The 22,723-nt window shown below is 44.3% G+C and overlaps 1 protein-coding gene and 2 pseudogenes across 1 annotated transcript; 2 read left to right on the top strand and 1 right to left on the bottom strand.

Moving 5' to 3' along the window:
• Positions 1–2,068: 2,068 nt before the first annotated feature.
• On the top strand, positions 2,069–14,809 carry LOC133884044 (hexokinase-10-like; annotated as a pseudogene).
• LOC133885290 (uncharacterized) lies at positions 9,796–12,942 on the top strand (annotated as a pseudogene).
• Positions 14,810–15,903: 1,094 nt separating the features above from the next.
• Positions 15,904–16,383, bottom strand: LOC133884043 (uncharacterized). The gene has a single exon (XM_062323442.1). It carries the CDS (start codon positions 16,381–16,383, stop codon positions 15,904–15,906), a length of 480 nt encoding a protein of 159 aa, XP_062179426.1.
• Between the last annotated feature and the right edge of the window lie 6,340 nt (positions 16,384–22,723).

The following is a 22,723-nucleotide window of genomic DNA, read 5'->3' as shown; positions in this document are numbered from 1 at the left end:
CGCGAAGCGGCATGTGAGAGGAGAAAAAATCTCCAGTTCACGTAGTAGAACTCATGTTTTATCCCCGACATTGTAATATGTACAATCACATACTGTAAATTTTGTATTCAACGTAGACATTTAACTTTGTGAATCAAATTATAGGCTTATACTCTACTCGTCCGATTAATCCGCAACAATTCTATTTTAAAATTAGTCCTAATTTTATTGAAAAAATGTCGCTCTCACCCATTGGAAGGGCAACACACCGAGAGTCTAGATATGTAATCTTTTAAAACAAACACATATATTTAGATTTTTTATTTGAAATATATATATATATATATATATATATATATATATATATATATAATAGAGCTTGACACCCGCCAAACGGTTCGCAACTGCACTAGCCAAACGGCAGATGCTGCCGTGCGCTGCGCAAGAAGGGGGAGGAAAGGAGGAGGTGGGGTGGGGGGGGGGAAGCAGTGACAGCGGGGGAGAGGAGAGGACTCGGGAAGGGAGGTAGCGGGGGAGATGGGGAGGCGGTGGTGTGCGTGGAAGAGAGACTGAAGGAGTTAGGGAAACCTTGGACGTGATTGGATGGGCCAACAAATGACGGCCCATTTCATATTTATTCTTTTCTATTTTCTATTTTCTTTTAGCCTTGACGAATCTAGTGGATCTGATTGTAAATAAGAATTACGAATTTATTTCCCCTTCTAGTGTATTAAAGAAGAGGTATATCTCTATATTATATATATCTTTTATGTATATACTTATATTCAAAACATAAAATAATAATAATAATAATAATAATAATAATAATAATAATAATAATATACATTAGAAGAATCCTTGAATCCTATATTCTCGAGTTTGCCATGTCGGACACCTGCACTCGAGTCAGACTCCAACTTCCGCACCCGTATCCCGGTAACACTAGTTAGTCTTTTTAACTGATAATCCACTGTTTTCAAATAGCACCCTATGTAGACGGGGCTGTGACCACTATGCAGCTGCTACTGTGGCATTGACGGGCCTAAGAAGGGACAAGGATGTATATGTACACCCAAATTTTTATGTATTTTTTTATATGTCAACTATACAAAATACGAATTGGTTCTTGCGTCATCTCTTCCCTCTACTTTCCTCCCATCTAATAAAATTCCTAAAATTCAAACAATTAGTACAGATATGGGGCTTATTTTACTAATGAAAATAACTGAAGAAATCAGGAGAGAAATTAACGGATAATCTCCTACAATGGCTCAAGCACATATCGCCACGACCTAATCGGCGTTGACGCGGCCACAGCTCACGACCTACTGCCCATACAGCCATGCATAGCGGCCCAGGTGCCCTTGAGACACGAGTGAAGACCCTGTGCATGAGTGCGTTGATTCATGAGAGGTTGAGATCGTGTGCGTGACTGTGTGGCGACCGTATCCCTGAGATGGAGGGCGGCGGTGGCACAGGCGCGAGCGAGACGAGGGTCGTGGTGGTGGGGTGAGGCATGGGCATGGGTTCAAGCCTGGAAGGCAGTGTCAACGGCAGTGCAGGCTCGAGCTAGGCAGGGGCACGACGGTGGAGCGGGCATGAGGGATGCGGGGCGCACGTGGCTGAGTACGTAGGCACGGACGCAACAGGTATGTAAGTTGAAAATGCTCGACCTGCCACTACGCTGCGGTGCTATACCGTTTCTGAAGGACAAGGTTATGATATTATCCTCTGCAGTGCTATGCCATTTCGGTGACAACCTAGATGCTCTGCAGTCCCTGCACCCTGCCAAAATCTATAAATGCCGTCAATTTTTAGCAGTCATGTGCATGGAGCCATGAGATTAGCATTCATGTATTATGCTCAAAGGAATGCTAGAATTGGATACTCACATGTTATATGGCAGAACCATACATATTGGGTAGTTAGTTTCAGCTCTTGTTAAATTCACACATATTATGTTGTGATGAATTGATGTGTGCTCCATGATCATGCGTAAAAAATTGCTTTAGCTGCGTGTAATAGATTAGAAAATGGTGTTTTGGTTCATTCTTAGAAATTTCATATGATGTTGATAATTAGGTGAACAATGCTGGGGACATCAGCTATGGGGCATTATTATGATGAGGATACAGTGGCTGCACTGATTATTGGAGCTGGCACGGATGTTTCCTATGTATATAATCTTAGAGAGAAACGTGTTTGATTGTTTATATATATACTATTCTAGCTTGGACCGGCGGATGCAAATGTACTCTCGCAGTCTGGCCTAGGAGGGAATCGAACTTCCCTTCGCAGCCTGACTCGGTAGATGCAAGCTCTTTCATCTACTCATACAGGCGGGCTCACTTATCAGTGTCATAAAATCATCTTCGTACGAGCAATCAATCATAGTTTCAACTCTTACATCCACTCATATGATCTTAGATTCGATCAACCAAACAGAATCTCAGCTTAACCTTTACAGACAGATACAACCAACCAAGTACTTTTGTTTTCAATAAATATGACCCTGCTCAGCCTGCTTCACCTCAACTTACATATACGGTCCATGCGATTAAAATCTATGCGGGCAACCAATCACACCCAAATTGAACACTATGGTGCAATTACTAAGTGTTGGGGTCTTCTTACCAACTTTGGACCCACAGTATATATTTGAATTCTGTGGGATGATAAAATTTTCAGTGTCATAATAGAAACTTTGATAATTGTATCTTACATTATAGTGCTCCATTCAACTGGCTGTAATATGGAATGGGGTAGTTTCCGACCTCCGTAAATACCATTATAGTGCTCCATTTGAAACTCGCCTTTGTTTGAATTGCTATATTGTATAACTGTGAATATAACAACTACGAGCGTGCCAGTATACATACAGTATACGAGAGAAACAGGAGACAAATGTAATTGAAACGCTGAACTTTATTTATTCATTATCAAACTCATAAAGCACAAGTTTCATGATTACAATTTGTTCCACACACATACGCACATGCTATTTGACTAACTTCTTCTGACAATTGTCTCGTCCTGGTTCCCATAGGCTCGTGAGGCCCCTGGTTAATTACGTCTGGCTCTCCCGGACAACCTCCGAGTAAGCTAATGTACTGGTCGTCATTAAGTCATCTCTGAGTCTGCAAGGCTGTAATCACACGCATCATAGACAAAGCAGAGTGAGCGTTAGAAAACAAATAACAGTAAAAGACGAGACAAACAATGTAGCATGAGTTTTATGAACTATTTATATATCCCGGATCATCATCGACCACACATGCCTCAGAATCTGTAGCCCCTCATCATCGGCCGTAGCCTCAGGTACTACAAAGGAATAGAGGGAGAGAGAGAGTCTAGCGACACGACAGTTCGCCAACTACAACCTGACGGGAGCCCAGTGAACTGCACATGCCCCTAGGCTCCTATCTACGACCTCTATCACTATCCCACAATAATAGAGCCACGAAGGCTAGCACCACAAAGATGAAGGGTAATAACAAGCTGCAAAGGCACTGTTGGGCCTCGCTATACGTCATTGGCCGCGACACAATACCAAAATAAACTCATTAATCATCATTGGCCATGTAATAGCATCATCATACTATCAAGTGAAATGAGCACATCATAGAGTTCTTAATAGCAAGGGCACAATAACAGGGCCAGGCCAAGCCACCAACAGCCAGGAGAACCGAAGTAGCAAGTTATCAGGCCTCAGATTACCACTTGATTTGATCACAACTTATAACAGCAAAGGCCACAACAGTAGGGCTACAAAAGCATCAGTGATGTATAGAGTAGAGAGCATCACGTCACATGATATATCACAAAACAAGGCCATCCAACAAACAGACCTAAGATTGGTAAAGCAATGGGTAGTAGCAGAGAAACATGCAACCATCAGAGAGGACCCAACATAGCCTCAAGCCACCACGCCACAGAGAGGCAAATACTACTGCCCTCTCATTGCCATACCAAAAGAACATGTTGTTGATGGCAGGGCCAACACACAGAGAAGCATACATGCCAACTGATAGAAGGGTGGCCTAGGTATGAGCATGTTAACCCAACAAAAGGGCTACCAGCTACACAAGTGCGCTGGCCAAACGGAGAAGCACCACGATAGCAATGGCATGAAGGCCGGCCAGTTTCAACCACAAACTAACAGCCGGTTCACAAAACGAGAACACAGCTGGCCCAAACTCACAGCAAAACAGCTGGCCACCACCTCAAAGCAAAATAGTTGGCCACCCGAATCACGGTCATGGCACAAGCCCAACCAAATCACAGAAACACGAGAACAATCGGCCGAAATCACAAAAGAAGCAAGAACAACCAGCACCGAGCACCACCATGGCGACGAAGGCAAAAAAACATGCACGCTGGAGCCCATAATCTCCTCACGACGGTGAGAGACTCGCACATCGGAGCCCATCAGCTCCTCACGGCGGTGAGAGACATGCACGCCAGACCACCTGTTCATCGCACAGAGGCACGAAGGAGCCGGCCAGCCTAATCCACAGCAAGCACAGACATGGGCACGGAGGCACTGGTTGGATTTCAGCGCAAAGCAAAAGGGCCACCGGCCACCAAAATCGAAGCACCACCAATTTCCACGGTCGCGGCGCGGAGGCCGGCATGATCAGAGAGACGAAGAACAGCCAGCAACCACAACGAATAGCATCACCACGGACACGGCTCGAGGCCGGCCAAGTCACCATCAACAAGAACAACCGAGTTCGATTACGAACACCTCAGCACAAAAGCTAGCACAAATCACCACATCCATCTGCTCATCGCGCGGGCACGAAGGCACCGGCCTACACAAGCACGGACACAGCAATCAAGCCGACCGGCCACCTGCTTTGCACGGACACAGCGCTGAAGTGTCGACTGGCAACCTGCTCTGCACAGACATGGGCACAAGGCCCAGTCGGGATCAGGGATTACTTTACCGGCCGAAAACCGGCGGTAAACCCGGTTTACCGGTTTTACCGGTGGGTACCGGTAAAAAAAATAAACCGGTAAATTTTTTGAATTTATTTATTTAAATTTTCAAAAAGATTATATCACAATAAAAAAATCACTTATCAGTAATATTTGAATTTTATTTATTTAAATTTTGTTTAAATTTGTTTGAATTTGTTCGGTAAAACTCCGGTAAATCCGATATTTTTGAGAAATCAAATTTACCGGTGACCTCCGGTAAATAAAATTTACCGGTAAGATTTTCCCTGGTCGGGATAACACCCATGGAGGGGGGGGAGATTACTGCCAAGACCCACCAGCACGGGCAACGATGGCCATGGCGCTCCGACGATGGCAAAAGCGGTGGCTAGATGCGGCGAAAAGCTCTCTCTCTTTTCTCTTTCTTTCTTCTCCCTCTCTTCTCCCTCTCTCTTTTCTGATCTGGCCCCTCCCCAACCTTTGTAGTGGCGGCTGGGAGCTCCCAACCGACCGAGTAATTGGATCGGGGGTTATGATTTCGGAAAGAGATAAGGATGGGGAGATAAGCATGGGGATGAGTGAGCCGAGAGAGGTGGCGGCGCGGCGTGGCTCGCCACAGCTCGAGCGCAGCCGGGGCGGAGCGCTCGGCTGGTTCGGGCCCGAGGATCAGAGAGGAGGTGGGGAGCGAGCGGCTCAGGCACGAGCGCAGCCGAGCTGGCGGGCGCGAGGAGCAAGGCGGCGCGGGGAGAGAGAGGTAGAGGTGGCAGGGAAGAAGAACAGGAGGCGCCGGGCACCCCTGGGGCATGCGCGGTCGATGGGACAAAGAGGTCGGGGAGTGGGCCGGCCTAAAGAAAAGGGGCCCGCCTCTCTTTTTTTCTTTTTTTTTTCTTCTTTTTCTTATATATAAGTATGCAGGGGAAATACGCAAATATATATGGTAAAATACCGTCGTACACCTTATGATATATGTTTGAATGATGAGACACACAATTACTATGACCAGGTTAGATCTTGTGAAAACTTTCCCGTGTGGAATAGCTTGTAACAATCAAGTTGAAAGTCTTACAGCAATGAAGCTAAAAGTAACGTCATTTAATCGGCATAGAGTTTTGAGAAAATGATCTCCGGTGTGTACCTTGGAGAGATTGCAAGATTGGTGCTCCAAAGAAGGGCTCAAGAATCTGCTGTATTTAGTACCAATACCGATTGTTTATCTACCCCACCCCTTTCGTATTGAGGTATCTTTGTCCTTGTAATTCTTTTGCTTTTAATTACTTTATGATTTTACACATAATATTATTTTAAAATGAATACTTATTATGAGCATTATATGGCTAGTTTCATGTCCAATGTCACAAGACTCTAAATCGATGTGATACGCCTAATGCCTATACACCGTGCTACTTGCTAATTAAGCTTCCCCATTTACTCCATTCGTCCTATTGCTTCATATTTTGCTACATATTATTTCTGGTAAATGGTAACATTGCAATATGGTCACTGCAACTGAATTAACTGGAACAGGAACAACCGGTGAATAATAGTTTGGAAGTGTACCTTTTCTTTTTCAAAGGCAGAAATTTTTTTCTGCAATCCACTATAGAAGAAAAGAGTTGACTCAGTTTATAAGATAAAATGGATCCAAAAATCTTACAAACACACAGTAAAGACCCACGGCATACTACTAATCATTAACAGCCTACAAATGATGGAACCCGACACAAGTTATCGTTACCAAGCTCATCGCAAAAGCGACACAACAGCTCCGACTTCTCACGACGGATCTCAACCTATGCCACATTATCAATGCACCCATGCACTCAATTACCACCGAAATAGCCTTGAGAAAGAGCGTACTACATGCCATCGTTGCCAAGCTTCGTTGCACCCCAACGACGCAACAACTTTGACTCCACACCAACACGATCAACCCTAGCTTGTCAGCCTCTCGCCATGAAGCAAGAAGCGCAACTCCAAGAAAGCAAAAGCCTCATCATCACCCTAGGCCCGAACCTCATCGCTGCCAATCTCAATGCCAGTCCTTGCCAACGCAGGGCAGGGGGCTCCAAGGCAATACCGCCATGGAGGACACAACATCAAAGATTCCACCATTGTCCGATCTCGAAAGAGGTCAGTGTTTTCACACGGAGGATCCATTCGGGGTGGGGGAAGGTAGAGATCTCCTAGCGACACCTTTAGAAAGGATAACAGCACCTAAGAGCGTCATCGTCACCAGCATTAGAAGACCAAGTTAGGCTTTCACCTAAAGCCCCCCACATCACCAAAACCTGCGCCCACGCTGAACACCCACCGGCCACCATTGGCATGCGTTGCGACAAGGACCGAGCCGCAGGTTGCCGAGCCCCATCACATGTGTCGCCGCGCGAGGACGTTGCCTAAGCTGCGTCGGACTGGCAACCGCCTTGCAGGACTAGCCGCTGCCGCCGCCGCCGCACAGATCCGGCACAACCGCCATGGCGGACCTATCACCGCCCCACGTGGGCTGGCACCACACGCGTAGATCTGCATGTCCCTCGCACGGACCCGGCACCACAACGCTGTCCCATCCGCAGCCGCACTAAACAGGCCACCGCCATCACGTGGGCCAGCCCAACGTGTGGATCCGGCCAACCATTGGTCGTCGCCTCGATCTGGTGGGAGGGGCGCCACCGCTGACTAGATGTGCTCACAAAAACACCGCAGCTTTGCCATGGCCCATGTGAGCGCCCTCCACGGCCTCAACCTCGTCGGTCTACAACCACGCCGGGGCCTTCACTGGCCGTCACCGCCTCAGAGGTTGCCGTCGCCCTCCCTCTCTAGCCTCAAACGTGACCCACCGACACGGCCCACCGTCGAGGCTGTGCTGCACACCGCGAAGCGCGCCCGCTCCAGCTTCGCCAGCTACGCATTCGTGGCCACCTCCTCCACCTCAGGTCCACTGCCGCCTCCCTCCGCCTTAGCACTGCCACCACCGAGCACGTCGGCCACCGCCTCCCAGATCTGGTGGCAAGGGGCCCCTCAGGCGGGAGGGAGACGCCACGGAAGGGAGATAGCCCCGCCGCCACCATCCTTGTAGCTGCGTGGGCTCCAATGGCATGCTCGTGCGACGGCAAGGAGAGAGGAGTGGTGGGAGAGGGGCAAGGAAAAAAATTTCGGCGAAAAATCCAAAATTTCGCTTTTATCGGTGGGGTCCGGTAAAAAAGTGTACCGGCCAAAAAATTTTAGCTAAATTCGCTGTCCCGCACGTGACCGCCTTAACTCGTCCAAAAATCGCCGCCCCCACCCTCCCTTACCCTAAATCGCCACATTTTTTCCCCACATGCCCGACTGGCCCCCCGCCCCCCTCGCGCGGACGCGCCGCCGCAGCGCTGCTTCGCTGACCCAGGTATCACGCCAGTCGCCACCGCCGTCTCCAACCCGCAGCCCCGCAAGGTCGGCTCGCGACGCGCCCGCCTCTGCCGCCATGGCGCGGTGCCGCGGTTGAGGGTGTTGCTGTGCAGGCCCCTGCCGCTGGACGTCGGGCGGCGCACCTGCGGTCCTGCGTCACCGTCAGAGACGCAGCCGCTGGCCTGGCCCTGCCCTTCAGCTGCTCTCCCACCTCCATTCCCTTCTCCCAAACTTTCTCTCCAGTCTCCATCACCTAGGCCCCCTCCTCGATCTCCATCGAGTCGGGTGAGGCCTGAGCCATGGCGATGGAAAGTGAGGGAGAGGCGGTGGGTACTGGAGGCAGAGGGGCTGCGACGCAGGGCGAGGGGGAGCGCCAAGGCAGGGGCAAGGGGAAGGGGAAGGAGCTAGCTGTCGGCGGATTGTCCAGCGGTGCCGGCGGTAGGACCACGACGTCTACCACAATTGTGGTCACTAAATCAGGTGAGCATCGATGCGAGTATGGTTGGTTACATTCAGCTTGTGGTTTGTGCTTGCTTTCTTGTTATTTGTCAGTAAGGTGAAATGAAGCTGATATGTGGGGAGTAAGTGTGATTATCCCCTACAAAAATTGAATCCATTTGAGCTAGAGTTGACTTTACTTACAAGTTGCAACTAGAATTATGTTTTCTAGGCTTCATTAGTTTGCCCTCTAAACAGAGAGTTGGAACTGGAAGCAGCAACTTATTCAGTTATTCTGCCTCATCAATTCAATTGAAATTTGCTGTCCAAGTTATATAGAAGAGCAGTTGTAACCTTGATGGTGCCTGGGGGATAAGTATATAAGTGGTAGCCACACATGTTCCTGAACTAAACTGGGCTTAAGGTTGTAAACTGTTAGGTGCGGGTACTCCTATCTAATGTTGATTCAGAATCATGTACCTTTAGCGATAAATCCAACTGTTCTATTTCTTATACAGCAGCTGTTTTCTTTTCAACCTTCACAGCAGCAGCTTGGTACAGCTTTTGTTGATAGAAGCATGTCGATTTCATTTCAGTAGAAAATAAATACTATACCAACTGAGTACTCAAATTCTAATGGTTATACATCAACCAAGCACCTGGCAGACACAATTACCTTGATACTGATTTTTGTATGTTGAAAAAGTAACTCTTTGTACAGAGTGTTCATTGATACACTGCCCAACAAATTCAGATTTTTGTATGTTTAGTGTCACGTAGTATCCAAATATATATGACATGCAATTAAAATTTAAACCAAACATTGATCCATATGTGTAGTTCAGATTTCAGTGTGAAATTTGCTCAGATTACATTATTAACTTCATGTCATGTTCTTTATGTTAAACATCCATCTATGTGTGGTACGTTTCTTATCCTGTGCTAGAATTTTTAGTTTTTTAGTTATACTCTTTTACTTCATTTACAGTGATTGTTTACATGCAAATATATACTCTTTTGCACACATTTTTCATTTCTTTCTTTTGAATTGCAGGGACTCGGATAGAACTACGATGATCCATTGAGAAACCATGGAGCCATGGTCAGAAGTGGAAAACTAATGGATTCAAGTGTGGTTATTGTCTTGTTGCAAGGGACAGTGGAGGTGTAACCCGTTTAAGGAATCATCTGGCTGGACTGCAAGGGGACGTGGTACCATGCCCAAATGTGCCACGTAATGTTAGGGAGATAATGTTGAAGGTAACGGCATTAGGGAGACAAAAGAAGATGGATGCTAATGAGCATCATCTCTTTGTTGAAAAGGCAATTATGGAGGAAGCTTATGGGAAGGCTAGAAGGGCTAATATTCCTCCTGATGAAGAGGGGCAGGTTGAGATGGCAATAAGAGAATCGTTGAGGAATATTGGCTTGGAACATGGTAGCTCTTCGCCTTTCAGTAGGGCAAGTGGCAGCTCCCTGCCTTTTGGTAGGGCAAGTGGTAGTGGAAGTTTCTCAACTAGTCAAACTAAAATTGACAGGTACTACCGAAGTTCAAGTGTTTCAAAAGTTCCATTTGATATAGATTTGGCACGCAGTAGGGCATCATCGCAGCCTAGGGTGGACATTATGCTCCAGGGAGATGCCAAAGAGAAACTTGGGAAAGCTTTGGCGAAGTGGTTCCATGCTAATGATATTCCTGGAAGAAAAGCAAACTGCCCATACTTTCGAGTGGCCATTAAATTAGCTCAACAGCTTGGAGAGGGAGTGGTTATTCCAACGGGAACATATATAGATGGCCCATTGCTGGATATGAACTATGAAGACTTGCAGGCTCATATGGCTGATTTTAAAGAAGATTAGGGTCAATTTGGAGTTACCATCATGTGTGATTCATGGACAGGACCTACCATGATGTGTATTATTAATTTCATGATATTTTGCAATGGACGTATGTTCTTCCATAAGTCTGTGAATGCAACTGGTCACGTCCAAAATGCAGAATTTATTTATGATTGTATTAGAGAGGTGATTGTTGAAGAGATTGGGGAAAAATTTGTCGTTCAGATTGTGACAGATAATGGTTCCAACTACAAGAAAGCATGCATGCAACTCACTGCTGAGTATTCACACATTACTTGGCAGCCATGTGCAGCTCATACTATCAATTTGATGTTGAAGGACATAGCACGTTTTGATGAGGTTGTGGAAGTAGTGGACAATGCAAAGCGGATATGTAGATTCTTCTACAACCATAACAGGTAACTCTCTTATCTTTTACAATTGTAGATGTGATGCTCAATACAATTCCACATGTGCACTCATCTCTTCCTATCTTTTCAGGCTCCATGGTATGATGAGAGAGAAGATAGGCGGAGAGTTGATTCGATGGAATGCTACTAGGTTTGGCACAATTTTCATGTTCTTACAGAGTTTTTGGGACAGGCAGGATAAGTTTCATTCATAGATGATATCTAGTGAGTGGAAAAATAATGAATGGAGAAATGAGGAGGACCATAAATTCACATATGATTGCTTGATAAATAGGCTCTGGTGGGATAAGGTGGAGTTGGTGTTGAAAGCTGTCACACCAATCTACTCTGTACTTCGCTTTGCTGATCAGCAAAAGAATGGAACTATATCTGGATTTCTTCCAAAGATGTTACGTGCGCAAGATGAAATACATGGTAAATTAAAGCACGATGAGCGTGCTAAACGAGATCTCTTAGAGAGGTTAGATGAAGTAATTAATAGGAGAACTCGATATCTTCTCAATGAAACACTCATGCTTGCAAGTAAAAACTAAGGATTGAACTGAAAATTTGTTCAATTTGTGTTCTTTTTTCATGCATTCTAATTTTCTAATATTTCTGAATTTCTTTGCCTTTCTAGCTGCTGCACTTGATCCTAAAGCACTATACAGGTCAAAATTTGCACAAAAACCAAGTTCTATGTTGGCTGTAACATTCGCACTCAAGAAGCTTGCAAGCTCACCTTCGGAGGCATCGATTGCAATTGACCAATTTGTTTCGTTCTTCAGCACACAGAAAGGGTTATTTGGATCACCGGAGGCTCGGTGCTCGGCACTTCGTGGCAAAACGAGTGCAGGTACTATACTTTTCTTGGCCAAATCAGTTTTCTCTTTTAGATTTTGGTAATTACTTGGCAAAATGAGTGCAGAAAGGGTTATGTGCTTTCTGTTTTCTCTTTTAGATTTTGGTTTGGTTGGTGACATGGTTGTTGTTGGTTCATTAACTAGATGCATATGGTGGCTGTTTCTAGATATAAGTTGCTGAGTGTATATTCCCATGTGCCTTTTCATTTTCGAACTTGGTAGAACTAGTACTGTTGCTTATATTTTTTAATTTATTGTAGCTGATTGGTGGACTTCATATGGAGGACAGTACAAAGAACTACAAAAGCTTGCAAAGCGTATTGTTTCACAATACATGTCATCTAGTGGGTGTGGGAGAAATTGGAGTACATTTGCTTTGGTTCATACCAAATTAAGAAATCGGTTAGGTTATGAGAAGCTGCACAAGTTGGTTTATGTGCATTATAATTTGAAGCTGTGCATCCAACAGTTTGAAGTTGATTTTCAAAGCCTTCAAGAAAAGGAGGGCCTTGATCCATGTAGCATGATGATGGATGTTGCTTTATATGATGAAAGCAACCCAATCATGGAGTGGTTGTGCAAATCCATGAGTGAGTCTACACTGACTCTCGACGAATATGATGATGATCTTTATTGGAGCACACCTAGCAACTTTCTCATTGATAAGTTACAAATAGAGGCACATGAGGTGGCTGCATTTAAGAGGAAGCTTTGTTTTGGCAGAAAGGGCGGTAAGAAGAAAGGGAAGGTGCGATCAGAGGAAGAGGAAGAAGGTTTTGCAGATGACTATGAATCAGATTCTTCACATGGTAGTCCAGTTTATGCCGAGTCAGGGGACAGCAGCTCTGATGATGAAGATGATGGTGAGATTCAATCAGTTTCAGCAATTGTGATTTATTGTCAATAACATGTATTTTTTTTCCCTTGAAAATCTAATGTGTTGCAAAGGTGGTGATGGAGCTAGTGGTAGTGGAGCCCGTGGTGGTGCAGGCAGTGGTTCAGGTGCTAGGCTTAGGGAACCAACTCCTATCCGTCCAAGATCAACTAGGAAGAAGAAACCAACTCTCAAGAGTGTCTACCAACTCTAAAATGTTAGATGAACCTCTCCTCTACTACTAGTTTATATGTGAGCATTGCATTGTGATTTGATTTGATTTCATGATCAGATTTTGAACATTTCACATGTAAATATTTGTAGTGATGCAAGCCTCTGAGGAGAAGATGTGGATGTGGCGCTCTTTACTGTGCTTATCTGAATATTTTGTTGGTTCTTAAGTGCACTACTCCTATATTTTGTAATGGAATTGATGTTCATTTGGCATCTATGTTGGTGATATGTGTTTCAAACATGTAATATTTGGGTTGTTTCTTATTTTGCTATCCAATGGACTTGTAATATTTGGGACTGTGCATTTAGTATGACATTTTTACGTTCGGCGTAATGAACCTATCTAATGTGTGCTATAAACTTGTGATATATTGTCTCATTTCTTTGTTGTTATATGCAATTGTGATGTTTGATGGATTAGGGACAGTTTCAAGCAAAATCATGCCAAATTTTTTTAAAAAATTTAAATTCGTTTGAATTTGATCCGATATTTCCGATATATCATGTTTATCGGTGACCTCCGATAAATTTTATTTACCGAAATTTTTTTCCTTGGAGAGGGGTGGTGGCACTAGGGTTTGGGGAGCCACCCGAGCCGCCGCTCAGGAGCGACGTGTACCTTGTTTCTTGCAAAACTGAATTTCTGTTTGTACTAGCCTGCAAGTTTTCTACCTGCTTCTATCTCTGTTAATGCGGATGCTTATCTCACTTCTATCTCTGTTAATGCCGATGCTTATCTCACCAATCTGAAAATAATCAACAATATTTGATGTGTTAAGTTTACGAACATTGGATGATTATTTCCAAATATTGTTTGCATATTCAGTTTCAGGACTTGATGATCTTTCTGATAACTATCCTGACCCTTTGAAACATTGGATAAGAGCTGCATTTTAATTACATTTCAGATGTACGCTTTAGCACACACTCTATTTTCTGATTGCCTCTCGACAAAAAAAATAGTAATCTCCCAGAAAGTTATCAAAATTTTGACATGTCATTTATTTTCGTCCAGTACGCCATGTCTAGCTGCTATTCGTGAGGATGATTCCCCAGATTTGAGAGAAGTCAGTAAGGTACTCGAAGGACATCTGAAGGTTTGTTCTCACAGCTGAGTAGCTTACCTGAAACTCTGTTTTGTGATGTATTTTTTATTTGAAGTGAGAAAATCTGTGTGCTTTCTTTGGTAGCCAGTTGCTTCAGATAATAATCTTATCAATTTGTATCAACTTTGTAAATAACTGGTTTTCCTCTTCTGCATATTCGAGAAAAATAATATTCTCGTCAGTTATGTCATGTCCCATGCAGATACCAGATGTTCCACTGAAGACTTGGAAACTTGTCATGAGAATCTGCGACATTGTCACCCGAAGAGCTGCCCGTCTAGCTGCCGCTGGAATCGTTGCAGTACTGCAAAAAAACGGGCGCGATGGAACCCTTTGTGGTACCAACAAAGTTAGAACAATAAGAGGCGAGCCAAAGAGATCAGTTGTCGCTATCGAGGTTGGTCTCTACCAAGGCTATTCAGTCTTCAGGGAGTATCTGAATGAAGCCGTAGGCGAGATCCTAGGGGATGAGATTGCGGCCACCGTTAGTCTCAGAGTGACGGAGGAGGGGTCTGGGATTGGGGCTGCGCTCCTTGCAGCATCATATTCGTCGACTAGACAAAATTCAGCATAGTCTTGATATAGGTTTATCTCCTGCCCAGATGGGAAAAAAGGGTGAAAATGTGTACATGGTAGAAATCGATTATTGTACAGAACTCTTAAACCCTTTCTAGTTTCTTGTCTCTAATTTTCTTTGTTGAAAAATGTTTTTTTTTCTCATGTAAATGAAGATGCAATAATGGTGAATAGATTGATTTTAGTGCTTCAGTGTACACACTAATGGATCACTCTGTGGCTTTCAAAGAATAATGCTAGTGATGTATGAATGAGCCCATCAAGCATGGATCGACTATATAATGTTATCTGTCAGAATAGTGTGGAACTACGGATGCATATGTGATCTGATCTCCATGCGTGTATGACATATGCAGTTTTCTCAAAGAGCTATCCCATGTAAATCGCTTTCTGCTATCAGTGCGAAATGGCTATTCTAATTTGAATTAGTGTGGAATTTAGCTGTCCGCACGCGCGCGTCTCAGCTTCTTTTTTTGGCTCATCTCCACCGCGATCAGCATGCGTACGTTCAGCGAGTTCGTCCATCAGTCTCCCGCGGCGGCAGATCAAGGGTGGGATGAGGAGGGGACACAACGTACGGCAGCCGTCGATCCATGATCCTAAGGCGGTAGGCGCGGGCTCGCACCAGAACACACCCTCTGTTCTTCCTTGGTGAACTAGCACGAGTAAACAGCCCGTGTTCCTAGCTATGTCATCCACGCTAGAGGCATTGGAAAACTAGGGTTGAATAAACTAGAATTGATATACGTAAGAATAATCGATGAGAGAACCACTTCTTGGTATGATAGTGAAAATACGAGGATACGACTCTATCCATCAAATTTAAATTCTAGTGTCTACTATTTATGTATGAATTCTGATGCCTATTATTTAGGTACACAAGAGTGCTTTTAGTAGTATTACATAAACGTATGATAAGAACCTATTTATAAATGTGTGAGTGTAGTGTGCTATGTAGTGATATGTGTGTATGTCACCATGTAATCATAAAAAATCAATGAGATACTGTACAAGTACAACCCACCTATTTTGCTTTTGAATTTCAATACGATAATATTACACTGTTTGTCAAGAACGTACTATGTATGTATTTCGTCAAGTGGAAGAATATTACATGTTTGCGAGAGAAAAGATCATCTAAGTAGACACGTGTGGTTCTTTAACCCTAGCTAACTAATCCGTGTATCACGAAGCAGCGGAGCTTCACAACCTGCGCCATGCATGCATGCACCATGCATCGATCTTGTGACACATCGTCACATGTCCCAGCCGGTGGGAACCGGCACGAAATCGTCCCGCAGCTTGGCCGCGTGCAGCCGGAGGCTCTCCTGCCGCGCGCGCTCCATGTCGCGCACCGCCGCCGCGTACTCCGCCTCCACCTCCGGGTCCTCCACTTCGGCTCCGCACGCGTCGACGATCACATCGCAGTACATGTCGGGGCCCGGCAGCGGTGGGACGCCACGGGCGAGCTTGATGCCGCCGTTGATCTCCGCCCAGTACCGGCTCCTGGCCGCCCGCAGCGCCTGCATGGCGCCCGAGTCGTCCCAGCGCGCGACGCGGCCGTCCGGCCCCTCGGCGTTGAGCCCCGCGTTCGGGTCCGTCACCTTCCTCCAGGGAACCCCGCGGGACTCGCAGAAGTCCTTCTCCCATGGCGCCACCGAGCGCCGGACCGGCGGCGGGCGGTGCGCCACCAGCAGGTGGGCCTTGCTGATGTCGATCCAGCTGAGAGGCGCCATGTCGATCGGTCAGACACAGGGTTCCGAACCAAGAGCGTGCTTTCGAGATGGATGGAGACGCGTGGGCCGGGGGGGATCGGAGAGAAGAGGTAGGTAATGGCGAGCGAGCGCTGCGCTTGCTTGCTGCGTATGTATATAGACGGGACGACGACGGCGTGCATGGCGGTAGGCGCGCGCGTCGACGTGTCCGAGTTCGAGGCGGTGTCGGATCACGCGGCGTCGTCTGCGATTCCGAATCGGATTACGTACGTGCGCCGTGTTGTGCCTTCGTCAGTTTGCTTGGGCACTGGAGTGGCAACCGGTACGTGCGCGCGACGCGTTAGTCGGAGTCCGTATGTGGAAGGGGAAAGCACGTCAGCTGGAGGTGAAAATAATCGGTAAGAGGAAGGTGGCACACAGTTGTGTTGGCAATTGGCCTAATATATCCACGTCACCAGTCGGGACATTCTTCTTCGTCTTCCCCTCGTACGAAACGATATCGGATTATATATGTATAGTGGCCTCATTAATTAATTCACCCCGGCGCTCCCTCTAACCTTTGAGAAGGACGAAGTATAACGCGCGCCACTTGTTCCCTTGCCCACTGTCACCAACCTCGCGACGATTTCGATCAGCTCGAGCAGCACAAGTCGATCAAATGGGAAGAACAGCAAAAGGGAAAGCAGTTCGGGAAGAGCAGGGCCGTCAGGCAATGTCTTTCGCTCGGGTTCAGAGTTTTCTCATCTATTCAGTTCGAGTTCATTACAGACCACACGATCTCCTTTTACCCTCCTACTCCTATGGACCATGTTGAAAATAAACACACCATGAGATCAATTAGGTGTTAATATAAGAGTTATATCTATTAAGAAGGGATGTCTCCCAACAATAGATATGTCATCTCATCATATCTAGATTTTGTTATGTGTATTTGTTAAAACCGAAAGATGAGGCTCTAGACTACTTTAAGATCTATAAGGCAGAAGTTGAAAATCAATTGGAAAGGAAAATCAAAAGACTTTAGTCGATCGTGGTGGAGGGTACTTCTCGAGTGATTTCGAATTATTCTTAAAGAAACATGGAATTATTCATGAGAGAATGTCTCCTTATTCGCCCCAATCAAACGGAATAGCTGAGAGGAAGAACCGCACCCTGACTAACTTGGTTAATGTCATGTTAGACACAGTGGATTTATCTAAGGTATGGTGGGTGAGGCCTTGTTGACTTCGCGTCATATTCTAAATAGAATTCCTACCAAGAATAAGGAGAAAACTCCCTATGAAGAATGGGAAGAGAGAAAAACAACACTTTCTTATTTGCGCACTTGGGGATGCTTGGCAAAAGTCAATGTACTAATAACTAAAAAGCGCAAGTTGGGACCTAAGATAGTGGATTATGTCATTCTAGGATATGCTCATCGGAGTATTACCTATAGGTTTTTAGTAGTTAAATCTGATGTATCTAACATCCTAATTGATATAATTATGGAGTCTAGAGATGTCACTTTCTTTGAGAGTATATTTTCAATAAAGAATATACATAACACTTCTAATCAAACCTCTGAGATAATTCCTGAACATATCACACCACTCGAGTATTCTGAACAACCACTTGAGCTAGTTCCTAAGGAGGATGACAGTGAAGCTTCGAGAAGGAGTAAGAGACAAAGGATAATAAAATTATTTGGTGATGATTTCACTGTGTACCTTATGGATGACACTCCTATGTCGATTTCAGAAGCATATGCATCTCTAGATGCAGACTAATGGAAGGAGGCTATTCATAGCGAGATGGATTCCATTCTCACCAATGGGATTTGGAAAGTCATAGATTGACCTTATGGTCATAAACCTGGAGGTTGTAAGTGGGTGTTCAAGAAGAAGCTTATGTCTGATGGTACTATCGAAAAATATAAGACTTGACCTGTGGCTAAGGGTTATAGCAAAAAGAATGTGAAGATATATTTGATACTTATTCACCTGCCGCTTGACTGACCACGATAAGAGTACTACTTTCTTTGGATACCTCACATGGTCTTATCGTTCATCAGATGGATGTTAAGACAGCTTTCCTTAACAGAGAGTTGAATGAGGAAATCTATATGGATCAGTCTGATAAAGTTTGTAGTAGAAGGTTAGGAGGACAAGACAGAAAAATATTTTCATAATATTATATTTTTATTAGATATTATAACTATATTATAATAGAAAATAGTGGTTAAAGTTACACATCGATGATTGAAAAATTTAAAACATCATGTATTTTTTATCGGATAGAGTATTAACTTGATAATCTCTACTATCTACATACGACCTACAAATGAGGGTCGGTAGGCACGGAAAAGCCATGCCCCTTTTCTAGCGAATACCATTGCAGTTGACATGGAAACTTCAATCAGTTAAATGCATACGCCGCTCGAGGTTACGAAATTTTGATATACGATGAGAGAACCTTATTTGGTGGATGATGGTGAAATTAGGATAGCCACTATTCATTGAATAAAATGTGAGACTTGTTTTTGTACATTAACAACATTGTATTCGGCGAGACTTATCAGGATTACTGAACTAATCTAGCTGTCTTGGCCTTTTTCCATGAACAGATGCGCCTTTTAAATTGACGTGAACTGAGATGGAGTATCTTAGCATGGATAAACCATGACCCTGATACAAGGCGTGAATGATTTCCATTTGTAGGTAGCGGAGGTAAAACAACAAACGAACGTTGCATCACCAAGCACTGAGATGAAGAGTTCCCAAAACTAAACCAAAAGGATTACCCAAAAAAGAACAGAGCCGGTCCTCAAAATGGCCAGGTGCATAGATTAGCAGGAAGGCTGAATACAAACTGAAGCCGCTGCTAGTCTCAACGGGCTTTGCCACGGCGATTTCCAACGCAGGACGTGTCAAAGATGGTGGCTGTCTTAGGTGCATTCATCAAAGGTTAAGGCAAATATCATCACCCTTTTTCCCCAACAGAATCTAGATTTCAGCTAAGAATCTGTTTGTTTTAGTTTTAGAATATGAGAATCAATCTAATCTGTAAAATTTATGGAAGCTCTTTCCTATTATATTATAGATTATGAGATCTTATAATACAATTTGGCTTGTAAATAATGAGAATCAGTTTTTATATCGTGATCATCTGTTTTTGTTTTCGAGACTATAATCCATAATTAGAATAAGAAACAAACGGCCTAAGGCATAGGCAGCCACTCCAGTGGGGAGTATAACTAGATGCTACTCTGCGTTTTGAAGAAAACTAAGCTAGAATAATCAATCAATCGTGACTTGGATGCTAATTCAGAAAACTAATCGATCAGGTCCAGCATTCTGAGAGAGGGAGAGAGGTGAATCACTGAACTAACATTGAATCGAGATAGTGGCTTGGATGACGACTACTGCAGATAGTGCAGAAGCCAGATAGTGGCATTATCACACAAATTAAAGAAACGTGGTTGCAGATGATGGGAAAACTCAGGGTATGCTACTCAACGGAGTGATAGATAATTCAGGATTCGCTTGTGACACAAATCCTGAATTTATCACTCCGTTGGGTTGCATATTCTGAATTGTTCGTCCTGAACCTCGCTAGCTAATTGAGCCTCTTGATTTTCCCAGCCTGCTTCGCGACTCCCGGCCGGAACCTCCTCCGTCCAGGTGGACCAGGGCCCACACCTCCTCCTCCTCCATCCTCCTTCTCGTGGTCTGTGATCTCCTGTTCGGCCTGCCCTTTGTTGTAGTAATTTAGGATCCGGTCCCTCTCCCGCATAAATCGCGCCTCCATTCTATCAGGTTGTGATTGGTTGCTGCATGAGCTATATACGTAGGTTAAGGGATAGCATACTGAGTGAAGTCATATTTGTTGAAAAGAAAAATATTTGGTTGGTTGTATCTGTCTAGATATACTGAGCTGAGTTTCTGTATGGTTGGCTGAATCTGATACTGTATGAGTGGATGTAAGAGTTAAGACTGTGATTATTTGCTCGTATGAAAATGATTTTGTGATACTGATAAGTAGACCCGCGTATATGAGCGGATGCAGAAGTTTACATCTATCGAGTCAGGCTACAGTCATACATTTGCATCTGTCGAACTAAGCTAGAACAGTGAATAAGAGTAACTAAACATATTTCTATTTGAGATTATACACATTTGTCAAGCAAAATTACTTATATACGAATAACCATCAAACTCTTATATCCCTTAAATTATTGTTGATGTAGTCGTGGATCTGGTCCATGGGCACGGGGAGGTCGCCCTAGTTAGCCAGGTTCGTCAGGTCCAGCCTCTCCTTGGAGTACTTGGGTAAGAGATCCTCGAGGAAGTAGTCCATCTGGTACCGGATGTAGCTGTCGATCGGCTCTTGCATCATCCTCACCTTCTTCTTCTTCATGTTTGTCTTGCCTGGCACAGTTTCCACATGTGAGATTGATGTTCGGCGAGCTCGACATGGTTCAAGATGGCTCTCAAGTTCCGAGGTGAGATTGATTGAGGCTTGCTACTAGCTAGCTGGTTCTTGCCCTAGGCAGAAGAAGCTCCCTCCACCCAGGATATATAGATGGTAGCGTCGGCCCTGTTACAGCTCGGATACGGATACACTACGTGAAAAACAGATATGGGTGACCGATACCGTACCCGTTACCCTGAACGCGTTATTGATGACTAGTCATTGGTGATGGGTAGGGACCCGTCACCAATGATGAACAAAGGTGATAGGTAACAACTGTTACCCGTCACCCATGTACTGGAAGAAAGACATAAGTGACGAGTAACCTAGTTACCCGTCACTTATATCGTATAATAAGTGATGGATAACTAGGTTACCCGTCACTTATGGCTTTCACGCATGTACTGGGAGAAAGACATAAGTGACGGTAACATAGTTACCTGTCACTTATAAATAACATAAGTGACGGGTAGACAGTTTACCTGCCACTTATTTTTCTCTTGCCATATAGGAATGAGCTATTTCCTGGTTGCATCCTGAAACATAGCCAAGATTTGGCAGCCGTCTTCTCCCTTCAAACAACAGCAACGCATCCAAATACATATCGACAAACACATTTTTATAAGAACTCGCTTCATCATAGAATTGCAAATATTACAAAGTTGAAATGAATTTATTACAGAATCACAAATGTTACAAAGTTACGATCAACTCATAATTACATAAGACTTCACAACCTAGGGCTTCTATAGTGGAACTCGTCCTGTGGGCTGATGACTTCAGACACCATGAACTCAGCGATCCGTCATTGAATATCTGGGAGTGCACCGGCGTCGAGAAACATACACTTGTATTTCTGTATAATTTAATACGTAACCAATGTCCTCTTATCATGGAATTAAAGTAATTATCGAAATTAGTTACGAATAATCTTGTATTGAACTTACATCGGGGGATTTGATATTCTTTGCTCGGAGCGTGAGGAGCATGTTTCATGCAGCATAGAATCCGCAGGTGTTGCCCGGTGATTGTTGGTGGCACTGCTGAAAAAAAACTTTACTATTAGATGAAAAGGGAAAAAATAGCAACAGAGAATATTTGGTAATCTGTTTGGTAGCACTTACCTCGTACCCAGTCTTGTGTGTCAGCCTATGACCGGCTTTCGTGTCGTAGTCAGGTTGAGCTCGAAGGTACTTGTCAAAAGCCCTGCATAAAGAGGGATCGATTATGGAGCCTTTGAATGTTAGAAAAGTTTAATATGTGAACTAAGACAGGTAGAACTTATGTGTTGAGGAGTTATTTTATAATGCTGTAATCATGCGATCTAAGTTTGCCTTTTGTAGATATTGGTCTTGATGAGTCGACGTAGAACACCAAGTCCCACTCGAAGCAAATGTTAAGTAAGATCCAATGGCCACCGGTGTTATGGGCACTCATCAGGTACTTCATTTTTGAGTATTGTTGCATTGCTCTAGCTACATGATTCATAGAGTAGTCGGGGTGAAGTTGGATGACTGATATTGTAATGGCTCAGGGTCAAGAAATGTGACGGGATCCTTGTTCTTCATTGTTTCTTTCATCAAGTGTCTACAGATAAGAACACAGTTAGATTCAAGACTTAATAGTATTAATTAATGAATATTCAGTATCAAGGGACTTACAATGTGAAGACCCGTAATAACGATACGTCCAGGCCATCAACGTTAGAGAGGTCGTATAAGTCATTGAAACCCACAATTAAGTAGCCATCTTGATCACTTAAGAAGTGTCGTCGTTTGTACTATACGACTATGGATTGAGCATTGCTGTCTCTACAAGCCTGTGCATAGTAATTATGCAGGTCGACACATGCTTTTCTCGCCATTGCTAGCTCATCTACTGTCATCAAGGGCTTCCCATATTTGAATTTTAT

This window comes from Phragmites australis, chromosome 11 (assembly GCF_958298935.1).
Source record: "Phragmites australis chromosome 11, lpPhrAust1.1, whole genome shotgun sequence".
In the NCBI taxonomy this organism is placed as follows: Eukaryota; Viridiplantae; Streptophyta; class Magnoliopsida; order Poales; family Poaceae; genus Phragmites; species Phragmites australis.
Note: the sequence above shows the minus strand (reverse complement) of the source record. Positions and strands in the feature narration are given on the sequence as shown.